General features: G+C 38.3%; 1 protein-coding gene across 2 annotated transcripts in view; it reads right to left on the bottom strand.

Moving 5' to 3' along the window:
* CLVS1 (clavesin 1) overlaps positions 1 to 27,325 on the bottom strand; it is a 103,307-nt gene that overhangs the window by 61,169 nt on the left and 14,813 nt on the right. For both annotated transcript variants that reach the window (XM_054059525.1, XM_054059526.1), the window contains one exon: positions 7,229 to 7,403. In XM_054059525.1, the coding sequence (XP_053915500.1) occupies positions 7,229 to 7,403 (175 nt within the window). The remainder of the gene's footprint in view (positions 1 to 7,228; positions 7,404 to 27,325) is intronic.

Here is a 27,325-nt window from a genome sequence, read left to right on the forward strand (position 1 = left end):
TGACATGAACAGTGGGATTAAGTGCACTCTAGTTTGCCAACAACACACTGTGTTGTGTGGTTGACATGCTGGTGGTGATCTTGCCTCGTAAGTACTGTTTTCATCTCTGGAACCCTCAGCACAGGAAGGACATGCACTTAGTAGAGCAGGTCCAGAGAGGGGCCACAAAGATGATCAGAAGGCTGGAACACCTCTTCTATGAAGCCAGGCTGAGAGCGTTGGGGTTATCCAGTCTGGAGAACCGAAGGCTCCCAGGAGACCTTATAGCATCCCTTCAGTACTTAAAGGGGCCCTACAAGAAAGTTGGAGAGGGACTTTTTACAAGGGCACATAGTGACAGGACAAGGGGTAATGGCTTTAAACAGAAAGAAGGTAGATTTAGACTACTATAGGGAAGAAAATTTTTACTATGAGGCTGGTGAGATACTGGAACATTTTGTACAGAGAAATTGTGGATGTTGAAAACATTTACGGGCAGGCTGACTGGGGCTTTGAGCAACCCAGTCTAGTGAAATGTGTCCCTGCCCATGGCAGGAGGGTTGGAACTAGATGATCTTTAAGGTCCTTTCCAATCCAAACCATTTGATGATTCTGTGATTCTATGATTATCCATCCTCAAAGACTCAACCTAGAATATCCCCTTTTCTTCACTTTCCCTCTCCTGCGAAAGATAATGAAAAGGCTCTTGCACAAAAATAAAAACCTGAAGACTTAATTAATTGTTTATGTGTCTTTAAATTCTGGACATTAAAAAAAAAGCTAAACAAAAAAAAACCAACAAAACAAAGCAACCAAAGTCTTCCTTCAAGCAGGTTTATTTCTGTGAGGGGGAGGGAAAGAGGGACTGATGCTCAGCTGCCATAAATCAGCATTACTCTGCAGATGTGCAAGGAGCCTCAGCCAGTTGTACTGCCTCAGCTCTCTGCTGATTTTGGCCTGTCAGATTTTCAACCTGAAAGACTGAGGAGCAGCAGAATAAATGAATGAATGACTTTTGAGTCTCCCTTTAGTATTCCAGAGATAAAAGGCTATAAAATCTACATTGAGTGGCTTTTTACACTAGGTGCAAATGTTTTTTTACTAGTCCTTGCCCAAGGCAGTAAATGTATGTGTCTATTGATGGTCTTACTTGCCTAGCTTATATTACTGAGGATTTGATCTCTTCTGCTTTCAGCAGGCAATGACAGAGATATCTCTGTCTTTCTGTTAATACAACCTGTTATAAATACCTGATGAGACGTAACAGCATCACTGGATATTTATAGCATAGACAGATTTCTCCCTGCACTGCAGATTTTTACGGAAAGGCTGAGCCAAAATATATCTTTTTAGAATGTTCTTCAATTTGTGATGTTATGGATTCTCACTTACTTTAAATTTTCAAGTAACAGCAGTATTATGTTCAGAAACTTTATGGAAAGACTAGTTGCATCTTATACTTAATATATAAGGCATCTTGTAGCCTGCATCCCTCACATCACTCATGAAGAGTTCAACAGGAAGTACTAAGTAAGTCAAAGACATCACATCTATCTTGGCTTTTTGAGTATAAATATATTTAAACAAGAAGAGAAGATTCAGCTCCAGGGTTCAGGTGCGTGAAGGAAAGACCAAGCTTGCTGGGGCAAAGAGATTCTCAAAGTCTCCAGACATACAAGGACTGCTCAGGTTCTGTTCACATTCCCAGACTGACCATAAAAAAGGTTTGAATATACCCAAACTCAGGTAAAGCTGATCTGAAATACTATTCCATTGTCTCAGCTTGATTTCAACTTTGAAAAAAGCAAGAAACTTTAACAACTAAGAAAGAAATCAAGTGCTCCTACTAGTCATAATGAAAAGGAATATTAAGTATTTTTCATTTTCCAGCTGAAAATTTTTGAAATAAACATATTTCCAGATTTCTTTTCAGAGAATTTTGGAAACATATTTCATCATAATACTTCTGTGCTGAAAACGTGGCATCATTCCAGAAAAAAAAAATTGGTTTTCACTGAAAAAAAAAAGAATCAAGTCTAAAAGCTCATATTTTTCACTGAGATTTGGAAAAACAACCTTTGCCATCATGTTGAACTACATGTTTCTCCTTTGAGGTCTAAATTCTAGCCTGCATTTTGAGCATATTTTATATTTTAGCACTTCCTTCTGAAGCGGAACATGAAAAATATTTGATTGTATATGATAGTGTCATGCAATCTTTTGCTAGAATTTAACTGAATTTAAGATTCTCAGTCCCACATAATTACGGTAGGAGGGAGTTTCCAAAAAAAATTTACCTCGTTTAAATCTCTTTCTCATATTAAAGATCAAAAAATATTCATATAATTCGAAACAGACTGAGTTTTCTCTAATCTGGCATCTCATTCCAGATTTTGAAGTGAGATTATCACCAATTACATCCAAACAAACCTGTTAGCCTGATTATCTGTCTTGATCTCAGCATCAGACAAACTTTGGACAAATGTAACTAAACCAATTTTCTAAGAAAAGCTTATACAAGTTTCACTTACTTGAAGATTTTTGTTCAGAAGAATTTTATCAGTACTAGCATCTGATTGAGATGTTCTTAAGTCAAGCATCATTGATTTCCTTTCCCTCTCCTCCCAGAAATAACCACTTTCCAATTTTCACTGATGATGGCAAACTGAAGATAATTTTAAAAAATAAAAGAGCTTTAATAGATGTTGTAATGGACACTGTTGTTCATAACTTCTGTCACATTACTAACAATGAAAATCTGTGGACAAATCCCTGTTGGCTGATCTCGGATATTCCCTGTTGTTACTGCTATTTGCTGCAATGATAGTGAAATTTATATCAGAGCCCTCTTGAACCCTAGAGATCACTTCTGTAGTGATTCATCATTTTCACAAAGTAGGCATAAGGCTTTTTTTTTAAGAGTCACTGTCCTCATATATGTGAGTACAATTGCATATTACAGAATTATCAAGAAAAAAAAAAAGTATATGACCAGGATATAATTATTCACCCTGTTTGTTTCAGTACCTTAAGACAGCCTTGGGGCAAGTTAGCCATTATGTAAGGCAATACAAGGTACTCTGCTGCGCAAACCTGATCTTTAGGTCAGTTTTGGATCCAGCTTGACGATTTGTGCCAAAAGCCACTCAGTTGGGTCTTGGTAGGCAGTGGCCTTCTCAGCAAAGAAATGGCAGACAAGATCAACCTCATACCATTTTGAAAGTTTCAGAATATTTCTGGACGCTGTTGGAGATGTTGCTGCATTTCAACTCGCAATACTAGCTGGGAGAATTTCTAAATTGATACCTGCATTTATGTACACAAATTGCAGTAGATAGGTCTGGTGTTGGACAAGGCAGAAGAAAACAGTGCTTTCCTACACTGATTGGTAGAAGCACCCTAAACCCATAAATCCTGCCTGGAGGCAAAGCAACTACATCCTCTGAGATAACACCGACCAGTATTAAAACAGTGGGGTTTCACTGGACACCCACTGTTCACTGTAACATGTTCCTTGTATGTGTTCACTGTAACACACTTCAGCTCTAATTTCCACTAATGTTTATTAGAGGTCTTCAAATGCAGTGGTCAATAGCAAACGTCCTGCATAGTAAGAAGTGACCTATTTTTACACGCTTTACCTGTTTCACATCTGCAATATTCTTACCTTTGCCATCAGACTCTGATGTTTCTAAGCTGTTACGCAAAATACCAAACTTAAACAACCTCTAGTTAACTTAAGCCACCATTAAATTTTGTCTGCCATCATGAGATAATTATAATATCAGGGTGACACACAGAGACGGATAACTTAACAGTTGAAGAGAACAGAGGGGAAAAATATGCTGTGAATGGAACAAGCTGTTCATATAAAAAAAATAAGGATAGGAAGTCAAAACTCATCAAGTTATTGGCAAAATAGATTGGTTTTATATACATCTCTCTCCCCACCTTTCCATCCACATGACAATCTTCTCTTTAATGTGTTAAAACTCAAAAGATCAGTAAGGTTTAGGAAGAAGTATGGTATGAGCTCAAAGCATAAAGCAACAATTGCCTTGTGATAAAAAAGTAGAGCTTATTAAACAGAGATGGCACTAAAACTACTTTTGTCCCCATGCTCCTGTGGCATGATAAGAACTGCCATACTGTACAAATACTTGTTTAGCATCTGAACAGCTGTTGTTTAAAGTGGAATCATAAGACTTCTTTTAGGTCATTAAAGAACTGAAAAACAGCGTAGGTGCCCTGTTGAGTTATAATTAACTATATTGTGTAATGTAATATTTACAAAAATCGAAACAGAACAGAGAGTATTGAGCAAAATGTGCTTTCAGCTGTATGGTGATGTAATATATGCTCCATCTCCCTGAGCATTTATAGACTTTACAGTATTTGGAACTAAGCTTCCTATATAATAGCAACATACTAATCTCTGCAGCTAAGTCTATTAGATTTGACTAGAGTTGATCTTGCAATGCGGGATGAGTTAACATATATACCTGTGTAATATTTGTTCTCTGCACTTAGAGATAGTGCAGTGCAGCAGCAATCGAAGGAAAGAAATAGATAAAAATGAAAAAAAATGAACTGTCAATATATTAATTGGCTTAAGGCTATTTGAAAGTAAGAAAAAAAATACCAAATGCATAGATTTAAATTATTAAATACACCACTGTCTATTTTTAGCAGCTAAATATTTCAGAAAATAATGGTCTGAGATACTGAATGAGATGAGAACTTAACAAAGCTTTGGGGAAGTGGTTCAGATATGGCATTAGAATTACTATTACGGACAGAGATGCCAGAAGTTCTTGGCTTAGACACCAACATGTGAACATATGGGTTCAACTCCACCAAAAATTGTAATAGATAATTATTTTCCTGTTACCCACATCACTAGACTTACATAGGACTTAATATGATCGCAAATCTCTTCTTAGAAAGGAGGACTTGGGATAGCCATATAATGTGCCTGTCTGAGCAGCTGTACATGTACAATGACTTATTTGTGAGAAATAACAAGGATCTAAAACAATTCTACTTTTTTTTTTCAGACATCAAAATCTGACCTCCAAGGGAACTCATACTGTGACTCTTCCTTCCTGCATGTAGGCCTTCCCTGCATTTCAATTACATTTCACATAAATTTTACATTAAGATAACAGTAGTTCTTTTAAAATAAGAAAAGAACAAAGTCTTAATTAAGGTACTTCAACAGCAACAATAAGAGCCAAAAGTATCTCTTCTAAAAAAAACCCACAGATATTGCTTTTTAAATATGTGCTTTATGAGCATGAACAACTTGCTTCTAAACCTGGTAAATCAAAGTCCAGCATTCACAATTCTGCAACTCATAAAGACTAACAATAGTTAAAAAAGTCTGGGGCACATTATCCCAATCAGTACTCTTAAGAGAGACGGTTATTTTCTGCGTAACATGGAGAAGACGACAGTAACGTGACTTTAAATGAGAAATTAAATGCCCACCCACCAACACAAAAGCCATCCTCCCTAAACTGCCCAGCACAGGATGCCAGGCTAATAACATCATCGTAAGACCAGCTTTGGTACTTCCATCCTTTGGTACTTGCAGAAACATATTGCTGCCAACAACTGCAAATAAAGTGGTGTCTCCATCCAGGTAATGGGGACATCAAAGTAGAGCCTGTGAATAGGAACAGTAGGGGAAATTGGCTTCGAAAGGAATGACTTTCTTTTCCACCAGTCGAAGCTGGAGCTGCTATAAGGTGAATGTGCCCCCTCATTCTCATGCAGCAGGCAGGCAGCCTGGCAGTGCTGTGACCAGAAATCAAACGGGATGAAGGCTGGTCTCTTACTGGAGAGCTGGAAGTGCAAAATTTGGACAGGCACAAGGACATCTTGCTAGAATGTGAGTTCCTAATGAATGTCACTTGTTTTTCTCTTCCTTCTAACTGGAGGGTTTTGGTTTTGAACCACAGAACATTATTCTGTTAAGGAAGGCAGATGAAGTGATAGTAGCAGCAGGAGAAGATAAGGTATTGTCCTAGGGACTAATTGCACAGCTTGAATTTCTAATCTTTTAGAATTGATGAAAATTCCCCACGAAGGGGAACACAAGCTTAAAACTGATGGCAGACTTTTCTACTGCATTTTCAAATAATAATATAGAGATAATCGTGATCTAATTGTAGACAATTTGTTAGCAAAAAAATTACTTGAACAAATTGTTCTTTCTAGTATACAAGTTACAGTTAAGATACACACACAACAGGGAAGATTACTCCTGAAGTATTTATGACTGCAGGATACCTGAAGAGTACTAAAAATAAAATAGAAAAACAATGACTCTCCTTTTAAATATGGAACTACATGAAACTTGCTCCTTGAATAACTTGGTCTAAGACTAAGTCAGCCTTGCTTTAAACACGGGGTTGGACAACGTGATCTTCAGAGATCTTTCAGTCTAAATAGTCCTTGGATTCTGTTGAATGCCCACATTAATAAGGTTGTGTTGGACTGCTTCAAACCTGAAAATATATCTCAGGTCTAATAGCAGAGATGAGCTAGAGTCTAGCAGAAAGGGCTGAAGTCCTCTTTGAGCACCCTAGCCTAACTTCATCCTTGGGCTACCTCATCAGGCCCCAGCCACCTCATCCTTATTTTCCACCTATCCCCACAACAGCAGGCAGTTTTAACCTGCTCCTATTTATTTGCAAGCACCAAGTGGATGCACAACCTCTGAGCAGTCTGAACAACAATGTAACAGGATCTGGTGTGACAAATTAAGGCAGTCAGAATGAGAGCATGACAGGGAGCCTGTCCTCCCTCTTCCTCATTTTGCTCCTACTCAAAAGCATCTGAGTGAACATGGCAGCATACTTCCATCTGCTGAGGAGGTTGCTTTCTTCTCTTGCCACCCTCTCTTTACGTACAGATGCGCTTTCATGTGGACTGCACACTCCAGAAGGCAGAGGCTGCTGGATTTTAATTCTCTGATGGATAAAACCTCAAATCTCTAACTATCCTGCTTAATACTGCAGTAAGTAACATACATTTTGGTTACACTGATTTACAGCCGAAATAAAAGTGAAAGACAGTCAAAATGAAATGTCTGAAAATCAGTCTATGCTGCAAATGGACGGAACACTAAAGCGTTCTGGATTATTTTCTCCCGCTACCCTTCACCCTGCCCAGTGCCTGATGGAGCAAAAATCACCATCTGCAGCAATAAAAGCTGCAGGCACATGTATTACACTCCACCTACCTGTAACCCTTCAATAGCCAGTTTGAGGATAGATGGTGTAAGCTTGGAGGCTTGCTTGAAGGAGAAGTTGCTCCAATCTATGATTAGAATGAAGCCGTTTATCTGAAGCTCCTGATCTTCGATGAGGACTTCCAAGGACAGTAGGATAGCCCGAAGAATATCTATGAAAGAGTTCCTAAAGCCAAAGTAGGAAAAAAAAAAAATCAGTGGTTGCAGTTATCTTCAAACATCAAGATACTCAGCTTTGCTGTGGATGGGGCATGACCAAGGGATGGGGATTTATTCTGGTAGAATTCTTTTGAAAAGAGAGTTGTTTCAGAGGTGTCACTAAAGCACTCCTGCCCTAAAACTCACATTCCTTTGCTTGATGTGATAAGTCCTGCTCACTGGTGGAGAAAAAACTCTGAATTAAATCTTTTTGATTCTTCTCACATTCCTTACAATAGAGTTTAGCTAAGCTGCTTTGGGAAAATATTTTTCTATGGTGTAATGAAATGGATTCAGGCTATCAGTTTAAATCCTTGCTCCTTTGGATATACTTAACCAGTATTTTTGTTTGGTTTTTTCCCTCTTTTTTTCTTTCAATTATAAAGAGGAGAAACAGAAAAAGAAATTAATCAGTTTGATGTTAATATAAATGGTCCGGTTACAAACTACTCTCGCTGGCTTCCTACTTGAGTGGAGGAAACAATCCAAGGATTTACACAGTAAAGTTTGACTGTTGTGTTCTTACTGCAAACCAAATGCAACATGGAAAATAGCTGCATCCACTCAAAATGGGATCTCTTTATTAATTAGCAGCTATTAATAGGCTGGCTGCAAGGCTTCCCTCAGCTCTGGGAGAATAATTAGAAACCTTGGAGGCCCTGAAGTAGATAGGAAGAGACAGAGAAGGAAACATTGAAATGTTTTCTTTAATGTGAAACTCTGTACTGAGAAGCCTGGGCCGCTCTACTTCCTTCTCATGCATTTTACAGAAGTGAGAGTTGGACACGTTAATGATTTATTCCATATTTACACCTGAGTAAGCTGAATCAGGCCCTCTCATCAGGCCCTGTCCTTCCCATTAAGATGATTTACGAACAACAGATTCTTTTAGAGAGCAACAAGCAAGGCAAGATTCAGAAAGAACAGCTTAACCTTCCGCAAAACAAAATTTTAACATAGTGCTATCACAGCCTGCTTTACTTCTGCACAATTCTCAACTTGAGCTCTGTTACAGGAAAGGCTCACACCATGTTTTCCCACAGAGATTTTCATTTAATCCTTTTCTGCTGTTTTCTTTAATTTAAAACAACTCATCTAAGCCTACAAGAGCATTGTTTCAAATTCTGCCTGAGAGAAAAAACCTATATGCGGTCAAAACAAACATCTTTACTGTCAAGACCTCTATCCCTGAAAGGCAGCAACACACGATAAATTTCTACTAAAAATAAATTGTGAAGTGTTTTCTTATTCTTTTTTTCTCTTAGCAAGTTTCAAGTAGAAAAGTACATCTGTTCTATAAAGACACAGTCCCTTGAAAAAGCTGTTACTGAACTGTGGCTCTGCCTAAGTTAGAAGTTTCTCTGTAGTATAATTACTGAGGCAACTTGGAATACACAGAGCTTAAAGATATTTAACTTCATTCCTGCTGAGTACCCGACCACCACTCCTTCATTTGAAGTAACAGGACAACCTTGACTTTTTCACATCATATAGGGAAAATGTGCTGAACAGACAAACTGAAGGAGTACTTTCCCTAGCAATGTAAGGTGAAGGCATATGGATTGGATCGGCAACCAATGTTTATTTTCAGTCCAAATTTATTTGAATGAACTGTGATATGAATATACTACCCGCTGCCCAGCTGAAACAGGTGATAACTTTCACACAGCAGCATTAAATTACTACAATTTCAGTGACGAAATAAGCAATTGCTCTCTAGACCCTATCTACTTAATATATTCTAGCCTAGCATCCCTTTTCAAGGGGATCAGCCTTCCACAAGAACAGCCTTGTGACAGTCTCAGAGGTATGCAGTGTTTGCAAAAGTGTCCTCACACACATGCCAGCCTTCTCCATTGTCTTGTTGGTGTCAATATAGAATGATATCATCATTCATGGATGGGCTTTCTGGCTAACTCGGGGAAGACTGACTAATCCAGAGCTTGATTTAACCCTACTTTTGCAAATCTTATAATGAATTGAAAACTTGTTATTGCTAAGTTGTGAAAACATGGCTATGTAGCGAACAGAAAAGGTTTCAGCCTTTATTTTTGAGAAGAAGTTTTCTTAACAGAAGATGCAAAGTCATATTCAGGGTCCTGCACTCTCTAATGCTTTTAAAGGCTTTGTAAAGATTTCCCTAAGGGCTTCATGGGAATGGTGCATACAATGTATCTATCTTCTATAATCCACTTAAACTCTAAATCACAATTAAATACTTTATTTAATTGTACAAAATCTTCCTCTCAGTCTCTGTTTTTGGGAATTCTAATCTTTATTTAGGTATCTACATAAATTACCAGATTGTCAAGCAATTTCTTACCTGTACTTTGCTCTACTTTCAGTAGAAATTATTTGCCTGGGAGAGATGCTACCCAGTTTTCTTCATGTGTAATTGATCTGACTGTACCTTGCCCAGATCCCTCCTCTCCTCTACATATTTGCAGCTTTAAGACATGGTGTGGGAAAAAAACCTCTAAGTGAGTACAAAGGTGTTTTTCAGATGAGTACAAGGAGACATGAAAGCAACACACAAATCCATCAGGTGGGCTGTTTGCAGGCATGCTGTTTTGTGCATGCAAGGTCTGGCTAGAAATCAGATAGAGTGCCACTTGAGGCTGAAGCCCTCTGCTCCCTAATCTTGAGGCTTTGAGACAAATCATTCAGCTGTGTGACTGATTTGCATCCAAATAATTTTCTATGCATGAACAGAGAACCATTTTCTATTAGTTCATCTCTTTTGTTCCTTTGTTTAATGTTCCCTTCCGTGCCCCAACCTCTTTCCCCAGCAGTTTAACCCTCTCACCAAAAAGAAGGTGAAGTAAATTCCTGTTAGACAAAGGGAAATGTGTAAGGTGCTGTAAAGATTCAGCATGGAGTCTACTGAAGCAAGCCACTAATGAGTTACTAAAGATTTGTGCAAGCCCCAGGAAGACAAAAAGGAGGGAGGGGGTGACTGCCTGCCATGGCTGAATGGAAAGGTACCACAAAAGAGACTCTTCAAATATCCTTTGGAAAATGGGAAGTTAGCCCAACAGAAGCCAGTGGTAAGGAACAATAATGTAAAACAAAAATGAAGACTCTTTAGCTGAGGGATTTGGTGGAGAGATTAGCCAAAGGCATAACATGAAAATAAATAAGAAGAAATTACTTAATTACAAAAGGCGTAAGCAGGCTGTGAGAGAATCAAAAGGCTCAGTGGAGTACCAGGGTGCAATGGGAACAATTAAAGGGGATAAAGACATTGCAAGGAAATTAAATGATCTATTTGCCTTCAGCTCTGCCATCAGCCATTTTGAAGAGATACATGGATAATAAAGCTGAGGGACTGCTGGAAAATAAGGGGTCAAATAAGACACGCTGCAAGAAACCGATACGCTTTGGAGAATATATCATCTCTAAAGACGTTTGACATCACTGTCTCCAAACAGTTAAGCACAGGGTCTGTTTTAGGCATGCTAGTGAAAGTAATTGGATTATTCAGATGGTTAAAAGTATGAATGTACAGAAGTACTGGCAGCTGAAGACATTAGGATTGTCTGGTAGTAAGCAAAAACAAACTGTCACTAAAAATCCTGACTGTCCCATAAGATAGAAGACTAGCAAAGTTTGGACCAGTGTTGTTATCTTGGCAGCTGCAGACAACTCAGATTAACATCCCTAAGTTCGTCTGCTGTAATAGCCTCTCTCCTGTAATACTGAAAAGGTGACTTAGTTAAATCCATATGCAAATAAAAGGGATTTATTTACTTGCTAAAAAAATGGCTTGAGATATCGTATAAATGAATTTATCACCTTTTAAATGTCACAAAGAGGTGAACTTGCAACACCATCCCATTTAAGATAAGCTAACAAAAGACCAAGCAATATAAAAATTATTTCATTGAGTCTGAATTCAATATTTTGAACACCTAAGAAAATAAGGCAGTACAGTACACCTCACAAAAAAGCTATGGCCAAGGCTGAATAACATTTAGTGAGCTGCAAATATGGCATAGATACAAATCAGGTAAGAGACCACTTCTCACTGTTCCCCCTAGGAGTAATGTGCTGAAGAGGAAGCAGAAAGAAGGACCAGAAAAATGTGCTCAAGTTGTCCCAAAATATTTTGAGATAACCAAAGCTAGTAAAGCTGTAAGAAAGAGCTTTGCAAGGAATATGGAGACATGAACAATAAGCAGATCAGTACTGGTAGAGGAGGGAGAATGTAGGAAGGCACGTTTTGAATCACTCCCACAAGCAGTCAAGATATGATGTTCACAGGAAAGTATTTGGAATCCAGTCAGCATTGGGTTTTGAACAGGCATTCATAAATTAGACAAAGTCATTCATTTCAGCAGATTAAATTATCCTTCCTTCTCATGAAGTACTGATAATAAAGCCCTAATTTCCAATTATGTGTTCTTAGAAAACATCTGGGGTTTTTTAATACTTGTATTTCTTTTAGAAATTTAAAACTCATTTCTGCTGGAAAATGCACTGGAATTTACTGACATGCAGTCTTTGAGGATTTGTGTATTGGTTCAGACTCATGGTCATAAGTAGCTACCCTAACTCTCCGGCATCAGAGGGAAATGGCAGTCAGTCCAACCAGTGCAAGAACTGACCTTCACCTTTTACAAGCTTTTGGTGAGGCGAGGCCCCTCAGCCTCCCAATGCTGGGGAGACGGTGGCTGAAGAATAACCAGGAAGGATAACGGCAAAATGAAGAATTGTGAATAAACATGGTGACCTGATTAATCCTGCACCAGAGAAGATGAACAGTTGAAGGAGGAGCTCACAGCTGATTCATGCGCTGAAAATGGCTTGTTTGTCTCATCTGTCTGAGGTCTGAACAGCACATGTTGTGCAGAAATTAGGAAGGCTTGTCTACGATTCACAGAGAAAATGGGTTGCATTCACAGTAGATGTTCACAACAAATATTTTGACCAGCTGTGGATAAGTTTCTCCATAGAACAATCCAAAGACATTTAAACTCGTTAGCTGCAAAAATATGAATAATTCACCATCATGAAAAGTGGAGAAATTCTTACACAACAATCTGAGGTTTATTTCTTATTTTGTGAGGTACCAACTCTTTCTTTGCTATGCTAAAGTTATGTTACAGATTTTTTTTTATTTCTCTGTAAAACAGAATATATGCGGAAAAAACTCCTACTGAATAAAACACAGGTTGCATTAAGTTAATGTCAGAGATGCAAAGTATTCTTCTGTCACATCCAGCATAGCTATCTTAGGCTGTTCTACCATGTCAGCTTCAGACAGGCATCGCTCCTGTTTTGTGATGAAAAGATAGCAAGTTTTTCCCCATAGCATCTGTGTGAGTCTATAAATAAAATTCTAAAGTAACTTTACATCCAGGATAACAGACTGGATAGATAAATGCACTGATTTATTTCTTTGGAAATGATTAGTCTAACGGTGCGTTGGATAAAAGAAACAGAGCAGACCAAGCTGAGACTTGAACTCTATTTAACAGCATCAGAAATCCACTGCTTAGCATACAACCAAGCAGAGGCCAGTCACCCACAGATATATGGCTGCTTTTTAATTCCTGCTTGGAGTAAGCTAGAAGCCTTCACCATTCCCAGTGAAGGGGAAATGTACCAGCCTGCAGAGAGAAACTACATCAGTTTATTATTTTATCATACAGAAAATGCCTCTCAGTGGCTTTCTTAAAGATACAAAAATATTCCCTGTGTTTGTTTCTGCTGGAGGTTCTTCTATATACAAGTATTTTTATATTTTTTTGCTGCCACTTTCCACTTTAGTTGAACTCCATGGCAACCAATAGTCCCTGAATTACATGCTCTGCATTCAATTCAGTGTTACGAATCTCCTCCTACATACACTCATTCATATCGTGGGCACCCTTACCAAAAGAAGACTTTGTCCCTGATGTAAATGTGACTGCACAAGGATCCTTTCTTACGTGTAATTTAATTGAAAAATAGTGACCTTTGCAGCCCCTGTGCTTGGGGAGGAAAAGTGCAAGTGGTGGGGCTCTTTAGACCTCTGATGGGACCAGCCTTCACCAAAGAGACCTACCCAGGGGAGTGGGGAGGTGACATTTGCGCTTCCCGTTGCCTCAGCCCAGGCACTTGTTACACCATCTAGCAGCGATTAAGTCCAAGATAACGCATAGAATTTTTACAGTCCTGAGAGCTCAAAAAAACTCCCCTGGGCTCTCCAGAAACTTGATCCCCAGTGGAGCAGGCAATGGATTGCAACCCAGCACAATACAAGTTTGGTGATCACACATAAGGAGTCCACTTGGATGCAGGAGGGCAGCCTGACCATCAGAATAGTGGTTTGGCTGAGCTCCAGGCAGACCTCTCACCGCCACGCGGGATGAAGCCTCTCAGGAGCAGTGTGGGGCTTTGCTTTGCAGCCTGCTGCAGAAAGGAAAGGCCACAATTGATTCTCAGATGAATATGACTGTTCCTCTAACTGTGGATTCGTTTTACTCCTTCAGGAGGCAGTATTTCTGACCTGCACATGGGCCGTTTTCTTGCCTTCTTAGTACCCAGAGCAATGTCATGCTTACACACTGCAAATTTATCTGTTGAGAAGGAATAAGTGACAATCAAAAGCAGTGCGTTATGATACCTGGGAAATTTTTAAAAGGCTACAACCCCTAAATGCAATAAATTGATATTAGAGAGCCACTGCAGTAATTTGCCTGGACAGTCCCAAAGGCAATATTCTCTGCGAGGAGTTTGGGGAAGATGGGCATAGAGTACATTGCAGCATAAGCATAGTCAGGGAATCTGTGGTAGTTTCGTGGTCTCCACTATTAGAAATTTAGGAGATGACATGTGGGGACAGATGGATGACCACAGCTCGGGTACTGTTTGAGAAGTAGTTTTTAATTTCCTATCCTGACCTTAGCGATGTCATGATACTGTTTCCTCAAAGCACAGCTGTAGTAATAATGAACAAAATGAACTCTGATACCTGAATGGCTTATGGTTAACTGCATTAGGACTGATGACCTCTGTTGTTTTATTTTTGTCTGTATGATTGCATAGCCTTTTCTTATTCCCTCTTGGCACTGCAATCCGTCCTTGCATTACACTAAGCTATTTGCTCAATTTCTTGCATCACTTCGTTCCACAAGTTAATGTTTCATTGCAGAAAGGGAAAGGATTTTCTTTTGAACATTATGAAACTACTTTTTAATCACAGAAAGCAATTATACAGGTCCTTCATTCTGTTATTAGAAGAAGGTACAAATGGCATCATTGATTCAGTCTCTGTACCATCATGTTTTCTCTGTACGATTCCAGTATATCTATTCTACCTTGTTGCATCTTCAACATCTTTCCATTTGAAATAACCCTGGACTTTTTGCTTCTTTTTGATGCAATTATCTCATTTGTTCATAATGCTAATGAATCCCTTTCAATGCTCTTTTCTTTTGGACAGTTATATTTTTAACATCCCTTCTTTTTGAGATAATACATTGTAAAGTGAATTCAGTATTCAAAATGAGTTTAAAATATCAGAATACATGAAAGAATATGTTATCTTTTCCTGTTTATTCTCTGTCTTATTCTTAATGAGCCTAACATCTAAATAACTGTTCTGACCATCACTGCACAGTAAGTACACTTCTAAATAGTGTTGTCCATAATGACCTGATGTGTTTCTTAAAAGGTTAAAAGTAATTGAAGACCCAGAAGAGACTACATAAAGTTAAGAGAAGATGAAGGATCTGCATACAAAATGTGGCCACATACTAAAATCCAACATATTTACTGCACTTAAAATTCTTGGCATAATACATGCTGCTTTTCTAGGTAATTCTAAAATTTTCCGCAATTTTTGCTAATCTTCACTAACCTACATAGCTTTTCATTACCTTGTCTGCCAAAAGAATATAATATGAGCATTATGATAACATAATTTTGCCAATTACAAATCCCGCTCTCTTCCTGAAGTGTCAGGACCACTTCTATGTGCAAGGCAAGACTTTATATTTATTAATATAAATAAATATTTATTAACTTTTATATGAAGTTATATAACGTAATATAAAACTGTTACTTTATATAACTGCATATATAACTTTATATAATTGTTATATATAACTTTATATAACTGTATATTTATTAACTTTTCTGAAAAGACTTTCATATAAACGTCACAGGAAGATTTTTGATCATCTAACTAAACAGTATATTTACGCATTTCACCTTATGTAATTCTAACAAAATTATCTAATTATCCTTTCAGTTGCAACCAATAATTCTTGGAGCAGACCTCAACAGTGACTAGATCAAACAGTAAAGTTAAAATCAAATAACCGCTCATCGATGCATATATTCTGAGAGTGCTGAATTCAGTACTATAAAAGTTATATTATCACTTGTGGGTATTCAAACATCACCTGGTTACTCACATGGCACTCATCAATCCAGAAAGCTTTGAAAAATGTAGTTGCATGCCTGGAAAGTCATTCAGAAACTTATTTTTTCTATCTCTGTTGGAAAGTTTAACCACTCAAATAAGAAGCAGACTCCTTCTGTGTGTTTGAAATTACAGTAATGAACGTTCAGCTGGTAGTTGTAAGGTGACAATGATCCTAAAAAGCATGCATGAAGTCACCTGTTCCCTTCTAATCTGAAATCTCTATGAAGCTATAAGGTCAGAGGAGAAAACTGTTCTATCCAAATCTCAGATTTTAAGAACCGCAGACAGTGTACAGCTGGTGTGAATGACAGATGTGAGTCAAAACTTACTTGTGAAAGCAGCCTGCATTTTGAAAAATATTCTGCTGAAGGGTCCCTTTTTCTTGTGTATGGAATTATGGAAGGTACTTTTGAATCTACAGGCTGAAAAAAGTCAGAAAACATAATAGGAAAACTGGAAAACTAAGTCACATCAGATGATCAGGAGCAGATTGCATCAGACTCAAGAAATTATGGTCTCTCCATTAGGAAGAGCAGAGCTGAGCTAATCATAGCAAAAAGCCACAGTAAACTGAGACAGGGTTATGGATAGTGCCCTATATGTCAAATTCCCAACACTGTGCATGAAGATGACAGTTGTGCAGTATTATGTCCCTAACAAAAGCATAACATGAAGAAAAAGAAAAATGTAATGTCCCAGTGGACTTTATTATAAATAATAGTCAGTGAGACATCCTCCTTGGACTGTGCAAAATGAATGCGCACAGAGACAGAATGTTGCAGACCCTGCAGTAGTAGCGTGTCTAGAAATAGTTCACACGAAGATGGAAAATGGTGGAATATGGCCTTCATAGACCAGGTCATACTGTGGTAGTAATGTATGCATCCACATAAAGATTTATAAAGTAGTCTTGGTCTCACCAGATGGTGCAAAGGAGAAACAAAGATACCATATTTTATTTCTTCTTTCAGGAGGAATGAAAAAGAAAAGCAGAGCAGCTATGAGCAATGAGCAGCAATGCCACCAATGAAAACAAAGAAATAATTTGCGAAGAAAGCAATAAGAAGCATCACAGTCTCACAGCTTCTCTCCAGTAAAAATTGCATTTTGACTGTCATATAGATGATGATATAAAAATGATGATGTCATTAAAAAGCTTGGAGAATCTCAGTGGTTCCTATGCCTGTCTGGTGGAGAGCATATTAGTTTTTTTCCAGAACAGCAAGAACAGATTTGATGAAGCCAAGTGGGATGTCAGCACCAAGGGCAAATAACCAAAGCTGAATCTCTTCAGAGATATTGGGTAAGAGGTTATCAAGACAGGAGAAAAAGTGGTAAAAAACAGAAATATAAGTATAACCTAGTAAACAACTAAAATGGTTGTTAAATGAGGCAAATAAGTATACACCGATACTTATGACCGTACTTGAATCTGGGCAGTCAAAGAGGCAAACATTAAAAAGGCTTCCAAAAGTGTTGTCAGTCACAAAAAGGGTTATAAAATATTTTAGGTGGAGCCCCTCAGGGCCAATAAAAGGCAGACATGAAAAAATTCTAATCATTACTTACAAGCAAATGAAAGGATGCATCAAGCATTATGTATCAAAGAGGTTTCCCACTGGAACAATAGACAACTTTGATATAGCTGACAAAGTAGAGGAACTTGATATTATTGATGTAGAAATTATCATTGGGGAACCTGAAACAGATGCTATAAAGATTCACAGGACAGCAGTCTAGAAAAAAATTAACTGCAGATCTCTTCAGAAAAAAATATGAAGAAAATTTGCTATAATGATTCAATTGAGCAGCAAAGAAGGACCAGAAAAAATTGAACCTGTGTAGATTTATGAAATAGAGAAAACTGTTCAAAGTGTATGGGATCACAATGTTGCCAGCCACAAAGAAACTACTTCTCACAGTTACACTGAGAAGGATATGCAATGCCATGAAGCTCAAGAAAAAATGGGCAGTTTTCACCGCAGCCACTCTGAATGGATCATATTTCATGCAACATCACTGAAGAAACAGAAGGAATGAATAGTAACCACCATTCCCCCTAACAGAGCAGGTTTGTTTTTTTGGTTTTGGTTTGGGTTTTTTTTTCAGAAATCCACTAGAAGTGTAAGCAAGAGACATCTGTAGAAGACTACAGACCTCATAGAATCCTTAATGAGAAAAAATGTGATGTGATCCAATCAATGAGGTCAAATATTACCAGTGGAATTAGAAAAAGGTGTGTCTTCTTACTCAAGTTTTCCAGGTTTGTCTGAGACTTCATTGGGCTAACAGACCTCCTACGTGGAAAGCAGTTGACAAGAAGTTGCTTTGGGAGGTCTGGATTCTACGGACACCTGACTCCCTAATATGCCAATCAACAAAAGACCGATAACCAAATGGATTTTGTAACTACCAAGTAGAAAACAATAGTTATGGAAGATGTAATCAGTCTGAATCATACTGAATCATGCTTTTGAAAGGAAGCCCAGCCTGCTATCCTCTATTACCCTGAAGCTGGTACAATTTTTTGCTACATGCCTCTTCCCAGTACAGTACAGATTAGTATAGGATGCAGCTCTGGAACCAGTCAGATGGAACAATCAGGATCTTGACTCCAAACACAAGTGGCAATGTAGAAGCCTTGTTTCATCAAATGTCAGCCGAAAAAAGAGACAGAGAAAGGATCAGCAGACATTGACATAGCAAGTCTAGTTACATGGCCTTCAGGAAAATGCCAGAACGAAAACTTCAGTATTAGACGTAAATGTGGAAGTCTTGAGCAAGACTTGAACTTCCTCTTGTTTTCCGGAAAACAGTTGGATGCAGTCATTGGCACAAGCTTGTTTACAAAGAAACACCTGTTTTATTAATCTGTTCCTTCCCATAAAAAAACCTCAGTGAAAACAGAAAGTCACAATTAATATTCCTTGAGATCTAACTGATTTGATGGTAAGAAAGTAAGGGATTGGTTGTTACCATGAACATATTATGATTTGTTGGAATAGGTACATCTTGAAATCTTTTTAAAAGTATCAAAATCTGCTTTTCAGGAGATGGCACCATAAAAGGGCAGATACAACCTTTGGAAGATTTAATATATAAAAGCTGTAATTGGATATTATAGAATGGCTCATTAAAACTACAGGGTTTGTTAATATTACATTGGGTGTCCTTTTTTTGTCTGCTATTGCCTCACAGTTTACACTGTATTGAAAGGCGAAAATTCAGAAGAGAGATTTAATTCTCATAGATCTAAGCACAGCCTCATGAAACATTTGTTACAACAGCAGAATTCATTTGCTTAAAAGCAACTATAGTACATTCTTCCCTTTATTCTAGCCAATGCTTTGACTTAACAAAAATGTTGCTATAACATTTGGTCAACATTTGTTGACCTTTTGGCAATATCAGAGCAAAGCTACAAGTGATTAAGTCTTTGCAAAATGAATCCAAATATGCAGTTAGTTTCACTCCACACAAAACAGAGTACTTCCAGCCTCTCCATGTTGTGGGGTTTTTTTTCCTGATCTGACAGAACTCTTCGTATTTCTATCCCCTTCCATTCAGTTGACTTAGCTTTGGTTAATATTTTGCCATTTTAGTATTGATCAACAGTACTTAATAGTTAAGTAAATGCACTGGTTTCATTTCTGCATGAGAAGTATATTAAGCCATAAGGTGCCTAAGCAAATGTCTAAAGTAAAATGTATGAATAGCCTAATTGCTGAGCTTTGTTTCTATATTTGAACTTGTTGGGGTTGCTTACATACATGTGAGCATATGCCTTGCTGAATCAGACATTACAAAAAACCCCCTATTGTTTGTCTTCTTCCTCATTGGAAGTGCATGAACCCTATATGCTTTTGAAAGAATTAGATAAGGAAGTTCTCTGGCTTCACCCATGCAAGCTTCTAACTCACAGGTTCATGAAAGTCAGAAAACAGACTTTTAGTTCACCTATTATGACCTTGTCATGTGCACTAGTTTTATTAAGGGCCCATCAACATGACTGTCAGCATGAATCAGGCCATTTTTTATTCCACAACTAGGAAACTACAGTGCTAGCAGTACAGAAAGCGTACAGTGCTAGCACAGTGCAACCTTGTGCAAGCAGGACATTGATGAACACATTCCTCCCTTCTGCCTGGCTACAGCACTTTACCCCTGCATTTTTTCACTCCTCCATTCCTGGCCAGAGGTTCTCCTCTGAGGATGCAGGTAATTGAGGTACTGAGATATAAATCCTCCCTGCTTTGTTATGCTGGGCATTTCTTTCAGTATAACTATTTCCACTATTTTCCCTTTGATTTGTTTTCTGTTATCCTGCCCGGCTCATACTGGAGCAATTTGCCACATGCAGTAATGAGTCTCGTCCATGGCTTGCATGCCCTTCTTAATTGCTCAGCACCAAAAGCCTTGCAAATGGTTATTCCTTTAACATACCACTAGTACAGTGACACTTCTTAACTTTCTGGGTACTTAAAGATGGCAAAATAATGTCTTTTTAATTGAAGATACATTTGTAGATGTTCGTAGTGAGACATAGCCTAGGCCAGCCTTAGGCAGCAGCCCAGAGATTTATCTTCCACCTTGCCTTCAGGAGACATAGAATTTCTTCAGGGAAGAAAAAAGTAGGTAAGGAGCTCCTTACCTACTTTGGGGACCAGAATTAAAGATGACATTGTGTTCAAGGCAGTGGCATAACAAATAGAAAACATTGAGTTATTTCTTCCATATGTCATTGGTTCAACATCTGACTGTATTCAGTCCTACAAGCCCCTTTGTCAGGGCTGCACTCTTGCCTCTGTATGCAGCCAACTGCAAGCTGCCTGGTCTCAACTTGTTTGCCTTGAGAACCATCAGTGCTCCCAGCCCCAGAGAGCCCTCAACCCCCTGACACACTCATCTTCATTTTAGGAATATATTCAGTGTTTCTTTTCTCTTTTCCATTTGGATTGCTGATAGCAAAAAATGAACAACGTCACACAGGAAATTGGTTGCTGGTGAGCACAACTGGACAGTGTGAGTGCAACGTTCTTTTAGATACACCATGCAATTAGTGGTCACTCAGTTCAACAGCCATAGCCTGGACTGACTGAGCAAAAGTTTTGATGCAGCTGCATTTAAAGTCTGTGTATTTTATTACGTTTGACAATTGCCTGTAGGTTACCTCCCTGTCTTATATATTAATATAATCTCTGCTGTTCCCTGCCTTTTCCCGACCTTAGTGCAGTTGAATGAGATAGAAGTAAACTTCTTAGAGTTTAAACTTGCTCTGCTAAGACAGTATTTTTGATTTTGGTACGTCCAGTGGTATTCAAGAACTGCATTTAACGTCCTGGAGAATAGATATTTGGCTGTGCCAGAAGCGTACTTCAGTGTATTGCAGAGTTAAGATGAAGGCATCTTTACACTAATTAAACTTCCTTGGACACAGGGATGCAGTTGCTCATTATCAGGACCAGCAAGAGCTCTGAAGGTCCTCCTTGTGCTATTCTCAACAGCAGCCAACAGGATGGGACATGAGGTTCCTGCATGACCAGGAACATTCCCGCTATGAACATGTAGACAAACCTACATCTGCACAGTGACGTTTCATGAACAGCCACACTCAGTACTTCAGAAACTCCCTCCAATGAGAAAACTCAATACCTCTGAGAGTAAAACAGATGGAAGAAAGGACCATTGTCACTGTATCTGCATACTCCTCCTGACAGGATATTTTCTCAACAATACTTCCTTTACTTCTTAGAACAGCTTTTCTTTGGGTCACATCAGAAAGCTCCTATTGGAGGACTATTTCCAGATGGGCTACCTATTTAGAGATTCTGCAGTTTTTCACATCATATATAGGCATAGCAGCCTTTTGGCAAAGTCACTATACCTGCATTATTAAGTGGTTTTAGATTGGTTCTCATCCAACAAGAAGGCTGCAATAAACCTTGGAGACAATGAGTTTTGCAACCATTTATTTCTCTTAGCGCACACTGAGTGGGAGGCAGAGCTGCATCATAGGAAAAAATGACACTGGAACACCATAAAATATCAGAACTATCCATTTTAAAATATAAAATACCAAACATATTCAGAATCCCAGATGGGAAAACTGCTTTTGCACAGCATTTATTATATACAAGACAGTCAGATGGACCTTCAGATACCAGAGCTTACTGATATAACATTTGTGCTCTTAAATTGCAAGACATCTTAAACTACCTCTGTGTTTATCCTCCTGAGAGGCTTTTGAGAAAGCAAAATTAGTCCCAGAAATAGGGGATAGGAAGTTGCCTCACAGCATCTCTTATATTTCTGTCATTGCATCATCATAAGTACTCCTAGTTAATCTTTGACTTCTTCAGCAAAAAAATCTAGTGATGAGGAGTTCACAGAGTGCCTCAGTTTCCTGTTTGGGTCCTGAACTATCTTAATAATTGCAAAATATTTTCTAATTTTCAGAAATCTAATTCTGCTTAAGATTAGTTAATTTGTTTTTATTCTTTGTTTCCATCCCCAAAGAAATGGGAAACTTTTCACTACCACCTTTTATTAAGGTAAATTTTTACATATAAGAAGATATGTATCCCCTCGCTTACAGTATTCAGCCTTTATTATATTGTCGTATTTTCCAGATTTCTTGTTTTACTAGTCTTTTCTTGACTAGCCTAGATTTTTCTCTTCTGCTAGTACTTAGGTTGAGATGAGTAAAAGTAACCGCTGGTGTCCTGCAGACAACACTCCTGCAGACACACTCCTAAAATACAGCTCAGACATTCCATTTGTAGTCCATCCTTTACCCCCAAAACCCTTTATGCCAAATCAGTATTTTCTCTATTAATTAACAATTAATATCTTATTTAACAAACCTATAGGTAAGAACATCCCAGTGGAGACAAACATGTCAGCCAGGACTAAACCAGTAATGGCAGGTACGTCTAGCGCCTCACAGGGCTCCTTGGTTTTAGCATGGAGTCTACATTTCATACGCCTCTTTTCAAACTAACCCTCTAAATGATCTTGAATTACTTTTAAATAAATCATATAAAATGGTCTCTGAAAGAAAGAGAATGTACCTGTGTATACATTTTAGTAGAGAATAATAATAAGATGCTGGAAAAAGGAAACCATTCATTGGCAGCTATGGCATACACAAATTACCATTGTTCCCAGAACTGCAAAGCTCTTATATTCAAGCAGAATTGAAGGCTTTAGCAGAGTGAAACTGAATTTAAATTGCAGCAGCCAGCTCAAAGTGACTTACATGTAAATGAGAACCTAAGAAATAGAAAGATTTCCTGCCATCTCTCCCTAGGTCAGAGTTTATTCCTCCTCCTTTTTTTTTTGTCTCAGTTTTCAAATGAATATTGTAGTGCATTTGGAAGAAGGATTTTTCAGCAGTCTCTTTCTATTTCAATATAAATCACATTTCTCCCTTTGTACTTACACAACAGATGGATAGGATTATCCCTGGGAAAACAAGACAATGCATTTTTATTCAGAATCCTTGGAAAGTGAGAACAGCTTAGAGGATCACAGGTCCAAGATAATAGGCGAGGATGGAAAGGCCTTAGATAAGGTTATTACACTCCGATGTGGATTTTTCTGGTCAGAAATACCTATACGAAGGAAATTCTGTGTGCTAACACATACCCTAGCACTCTGAAGGGGATATAGGCACCACATATACTTTGTAGATTGATCTGTGCATGTTTAATATACGAATGACATCTCTTGGATTTGTTGTGAAAGGAAGCCAGAAGGAAGGAAAGAGTGAAAGATTTAGCGTTGGCAAAGGGAGCGCATATTCTTTGTCACACAGTAGCTATGGCCTTGTGCTTTTTAACACTTTTTTTTCACCTTTATTACTTCACTCATATCTGAACATACAGAATTCAGTTCCTCTACTGACATAGTATAAAAATAAAGGAGCTGAAATTATATCTTCGTGGGAGGGAGCACAGCACTATCTATGGGAAAGAACAAGGAAGGTGTGGGGATGGCTTGCAGTTGAAACTTAATGAAAAAAATCATATTGGTCTAAAAATGTAACAAAAAAGTCTTGAGCTTCCTGCTTTCTTTATTCAGAGCATCAACTGCATGTCTTGTAAAATAAGGGAGAGTATGTGTCTTGTTAAGTACATGAGAACGGTTCTACTGGATCAGACCAAAGGTTCCCCTGGCCCCAAATCCTCATTGTGACAATGGCCAGCAGCAGCTTCTTAGCAAGGAGTTTGATACACAGCAAGCTGACAAAGCTAAAAAAGAAAATGTATAATTTTCTTCTTAAAAGCAAATATTTTTTCCTTATACATATATATATATACACTAACTGCAAAAATATAGTAGTCTTTTCCCTTGTCACCATTGAATTTCACTTGTCACTATTGAATGAATTTTATTTTTTTAAAATTTTAATAAAGCAATAGATTAGAATCTTACTTTTTCAAGCAAATCCTGAATTTTTGCCCTTTAAAGATATATAGTGGGAAACTACATGAATAATATATGCACATTTTTCAAATGGATGTCTATTAATCACATAGCATCATAACATTGCTTGGTGCTGTGATTTATACTGCATACATGAAAGATAACTGGCACCTCATATGTTAGGCATGCACAGACACGTGTCATACACTGTGTTTCTGCAGCCAAAAACTAGAAAAACAATACTCTCTTTCTATAAGGAAAAAGAACCAATGGAAATATTTGCATATTACCTTTCCCTTAAAAATGAGTCTTTGCTGATGCAAGTTTGCTCAGCATGGGCAGAAAATAAACAGTTACATAGGAAATAGTTCCAGCAGGAGGCTAACTAGCTGGCCTTGCCCTCTGTCTCCTGCTATGAATGGACCCTAGAGGAAGTTTCCAGAGCTGAGAATATCATGCTCTGAGAGCAAGGGATAGTTGCTTTTTACTGTCTCTGTGGCTGCTGCACTTAATAAAACTAAAAACTGTGAGAGTGCCATTAGAATTTAAGACAAAAATTTCCTCTTCCTTGAGGGGTGATTCCATTTTCTTCTTTTAAGGAAAAAGGGCTCTAGTCATGACATCAATTATGATGCTTGATTTATTTTATTGGTTTACCCATGCCAAAAGAGGCAAAATATCTGGTACAAAAGAGCTTTAACAGTTCAGTTTTTAGGCTGGTTTATTGGAATTTCTTTACTTTGTCTGGTCCAGTAAGTTCTTAGGTGCTTGTGACAGGGGAGTGCTTCTCCCACTTCCTTCCTCATATTATCAGGACTATCCACAGGATGCATGGTATACACACTGTCATCATTGCAACTATGGGACCTGATGTGTGGCTCATCCTCCAGGCTCACCAAGGTAGACAAGCAACCTGAAGCAGGGTGACTGTGGTGGCAAGGCAGAATTTACCCCAATGTGCTGCTCAGCCCTTTCACTGAGCTCAGCACACCTCACATTAAGTATATCTTGACCAAATTCATGCTGTCCACTGTAACCTCTCTGCGATCACCCAGCCTGCTAACGGCAGCAGCTCCCAAGCACCCCTCATGCTGCTTTGAGAGTACTGTAAGTGGAGGATGCTTGACACCTATCGGCTTGTGGCAAAAAAGTTTACCATTCTTGTGTAAAATGCAATTGATACAGAGGCTCAGAGGTCAGAGGGAAAAGTCATGGTTTGGGGAAAGAATATATCAAAAATTATTAGAATTTAAGCATTTCAAATGGATATAAAATTTCCAGTTCAATATCTCCAATCTTTCTGATGCTTCTACTGCATGCAGATTATCAAATAGCTAGTCAGAGAATTAAAATTTCCCCCCCGCCAAGTCTTTGCAGTCTGTTCATGCTCTAATGCATGAATTTACCTCAGTTCCTTTTATTTAAGTAGGCAAGTTAGAAACTGATCAGAATATCAGACATCTGGAAAACCTAATTTAAGAAAAATATTCTGACCTCTTCATACAAAGTCTCACCTCAAAAACTCATATTTATCAGAGCATTCATTCATGGCTATCATGTCGAAGGACATGATAGACATGGTCAGAGAGAAAGAGCCAAGAGGGATGTTGTATTTCTTGGGTCTGTACTATTCTGTTGCTATAGCTTTGTTATAATGCTCTTTTGCAGAACCCAGCTGTGACACCACAGACAGCCCATGTAAGTGTATGGGTCATTTTTTAGGGACAAGTGCTATCTCTTTTCTGTCACCCAAACATAAACCCTCAAGACAAAATGCTGGTCTTTTGAGACAGTCTGGGGGGAGTGAGGGATGTGCGCATGTGCATGTGTGCTCACGTGCTTGTTATATGTGTGTGTTTGTGTGTGTGCATTTTTCTTAATCAACTGTCCTCTCCAGTTTATAAGGCTTGAGGAATGGATTTGGTTTCTTTCCTCCACAGGAGGAAGGTGGCACAGAGCCACTTTCCAGTTTGCCCTTCTTCGCTTGGTTATCCTGCAGGCCAGCTCCATCAATTACCTGTCTCACCCACTGGCACTGTCCTTCACAGCTCTTCAGCTAGCCCGCAGCTCAAGACCATCCACTCACCTTCTCTTCCTTCTCAGTATGGATTTCATTGCCCTACCTCCCCTCCATTGATTTTTTTTTTTCCTTTCAGTCAGGCTTCCCTTGTTTTTAAACATATGCTTCATAACTTTCACAGCTGTTGTTTTTCTTTCTCTTTTCAGACATTTTCTCTCTCTTCTTTGATTCTCTTCTCAGCCCTATCCAGGACTGTCATTTCTGTATGTCATCCTTCTGTCATTCATATGGACTGCAACAGTCTTTCCAAACTCAGCTTCCAGAATAAATGCTACCGAATTAAATTGCTGCCTCAAAGCAAATTAAAACATTTCAAGACAGAGCTCCTTTTCATCTTCATTGTCCAACATTTAATTGACACATCTGTTACTCTCTGAAATGGGTACTCTGCTTACGCTACACGTTCTTCCTCTGTTACCCTGAATTCTGCTACCATTTCAAGCTACCTCAGTAATGTAGTGATGTGATACGAATTATTTTTTAATACAGTATTCTTCTAGGCTATTTAATGGTCAATGCAACACTTGAACTGCACTCTCAATCTGCATTACTGTAAGCATCTCCCAACACAGCAGCAGTATCTCTTAACCAAACCCAAAGACTTGCTGTGTAAAAATCTTTCTGCTGTTAGGGCTGGCCTTATCTCAGCCATAGTCTCTCATAATAAATATCTATAAGGCTGAGTTAGTGCCACAGTTTACCTGTGACTGTAAATCAGTGTCAACAGATGTCGATTCCTTCATATTTTAGTAAACATATGAGATTATCCTTGAAATATATTGGAAAAATCAGCATTTGATACATATTCATTCATACCAACAGGATGTAAGGTAATGTCAGAGTATTTCCTTGCTCTTTCAGCTATCTCAACACACTTTCCTGCAGAAAGGCAAGTATGTGACATTTGAGGTTCCTCAAATAAAGAGATTTTATTGCTAGGAGCTGACTTGGGAATGTATGTTGTAAA

Source organism: Cuculus canorus, chromosome 2 (genome assembly GCF_017976375.1).
Source record: "Cuculus canorus isolate bCucCan1 chromosome 2, bCucCan1.pri, whole genome shotgun sequence".
NCBI lineage: Eukaryota > Metazoa > Chordata > Aves > Cuculiformes > Cuculidae > Cuculus > Cuculus canorus.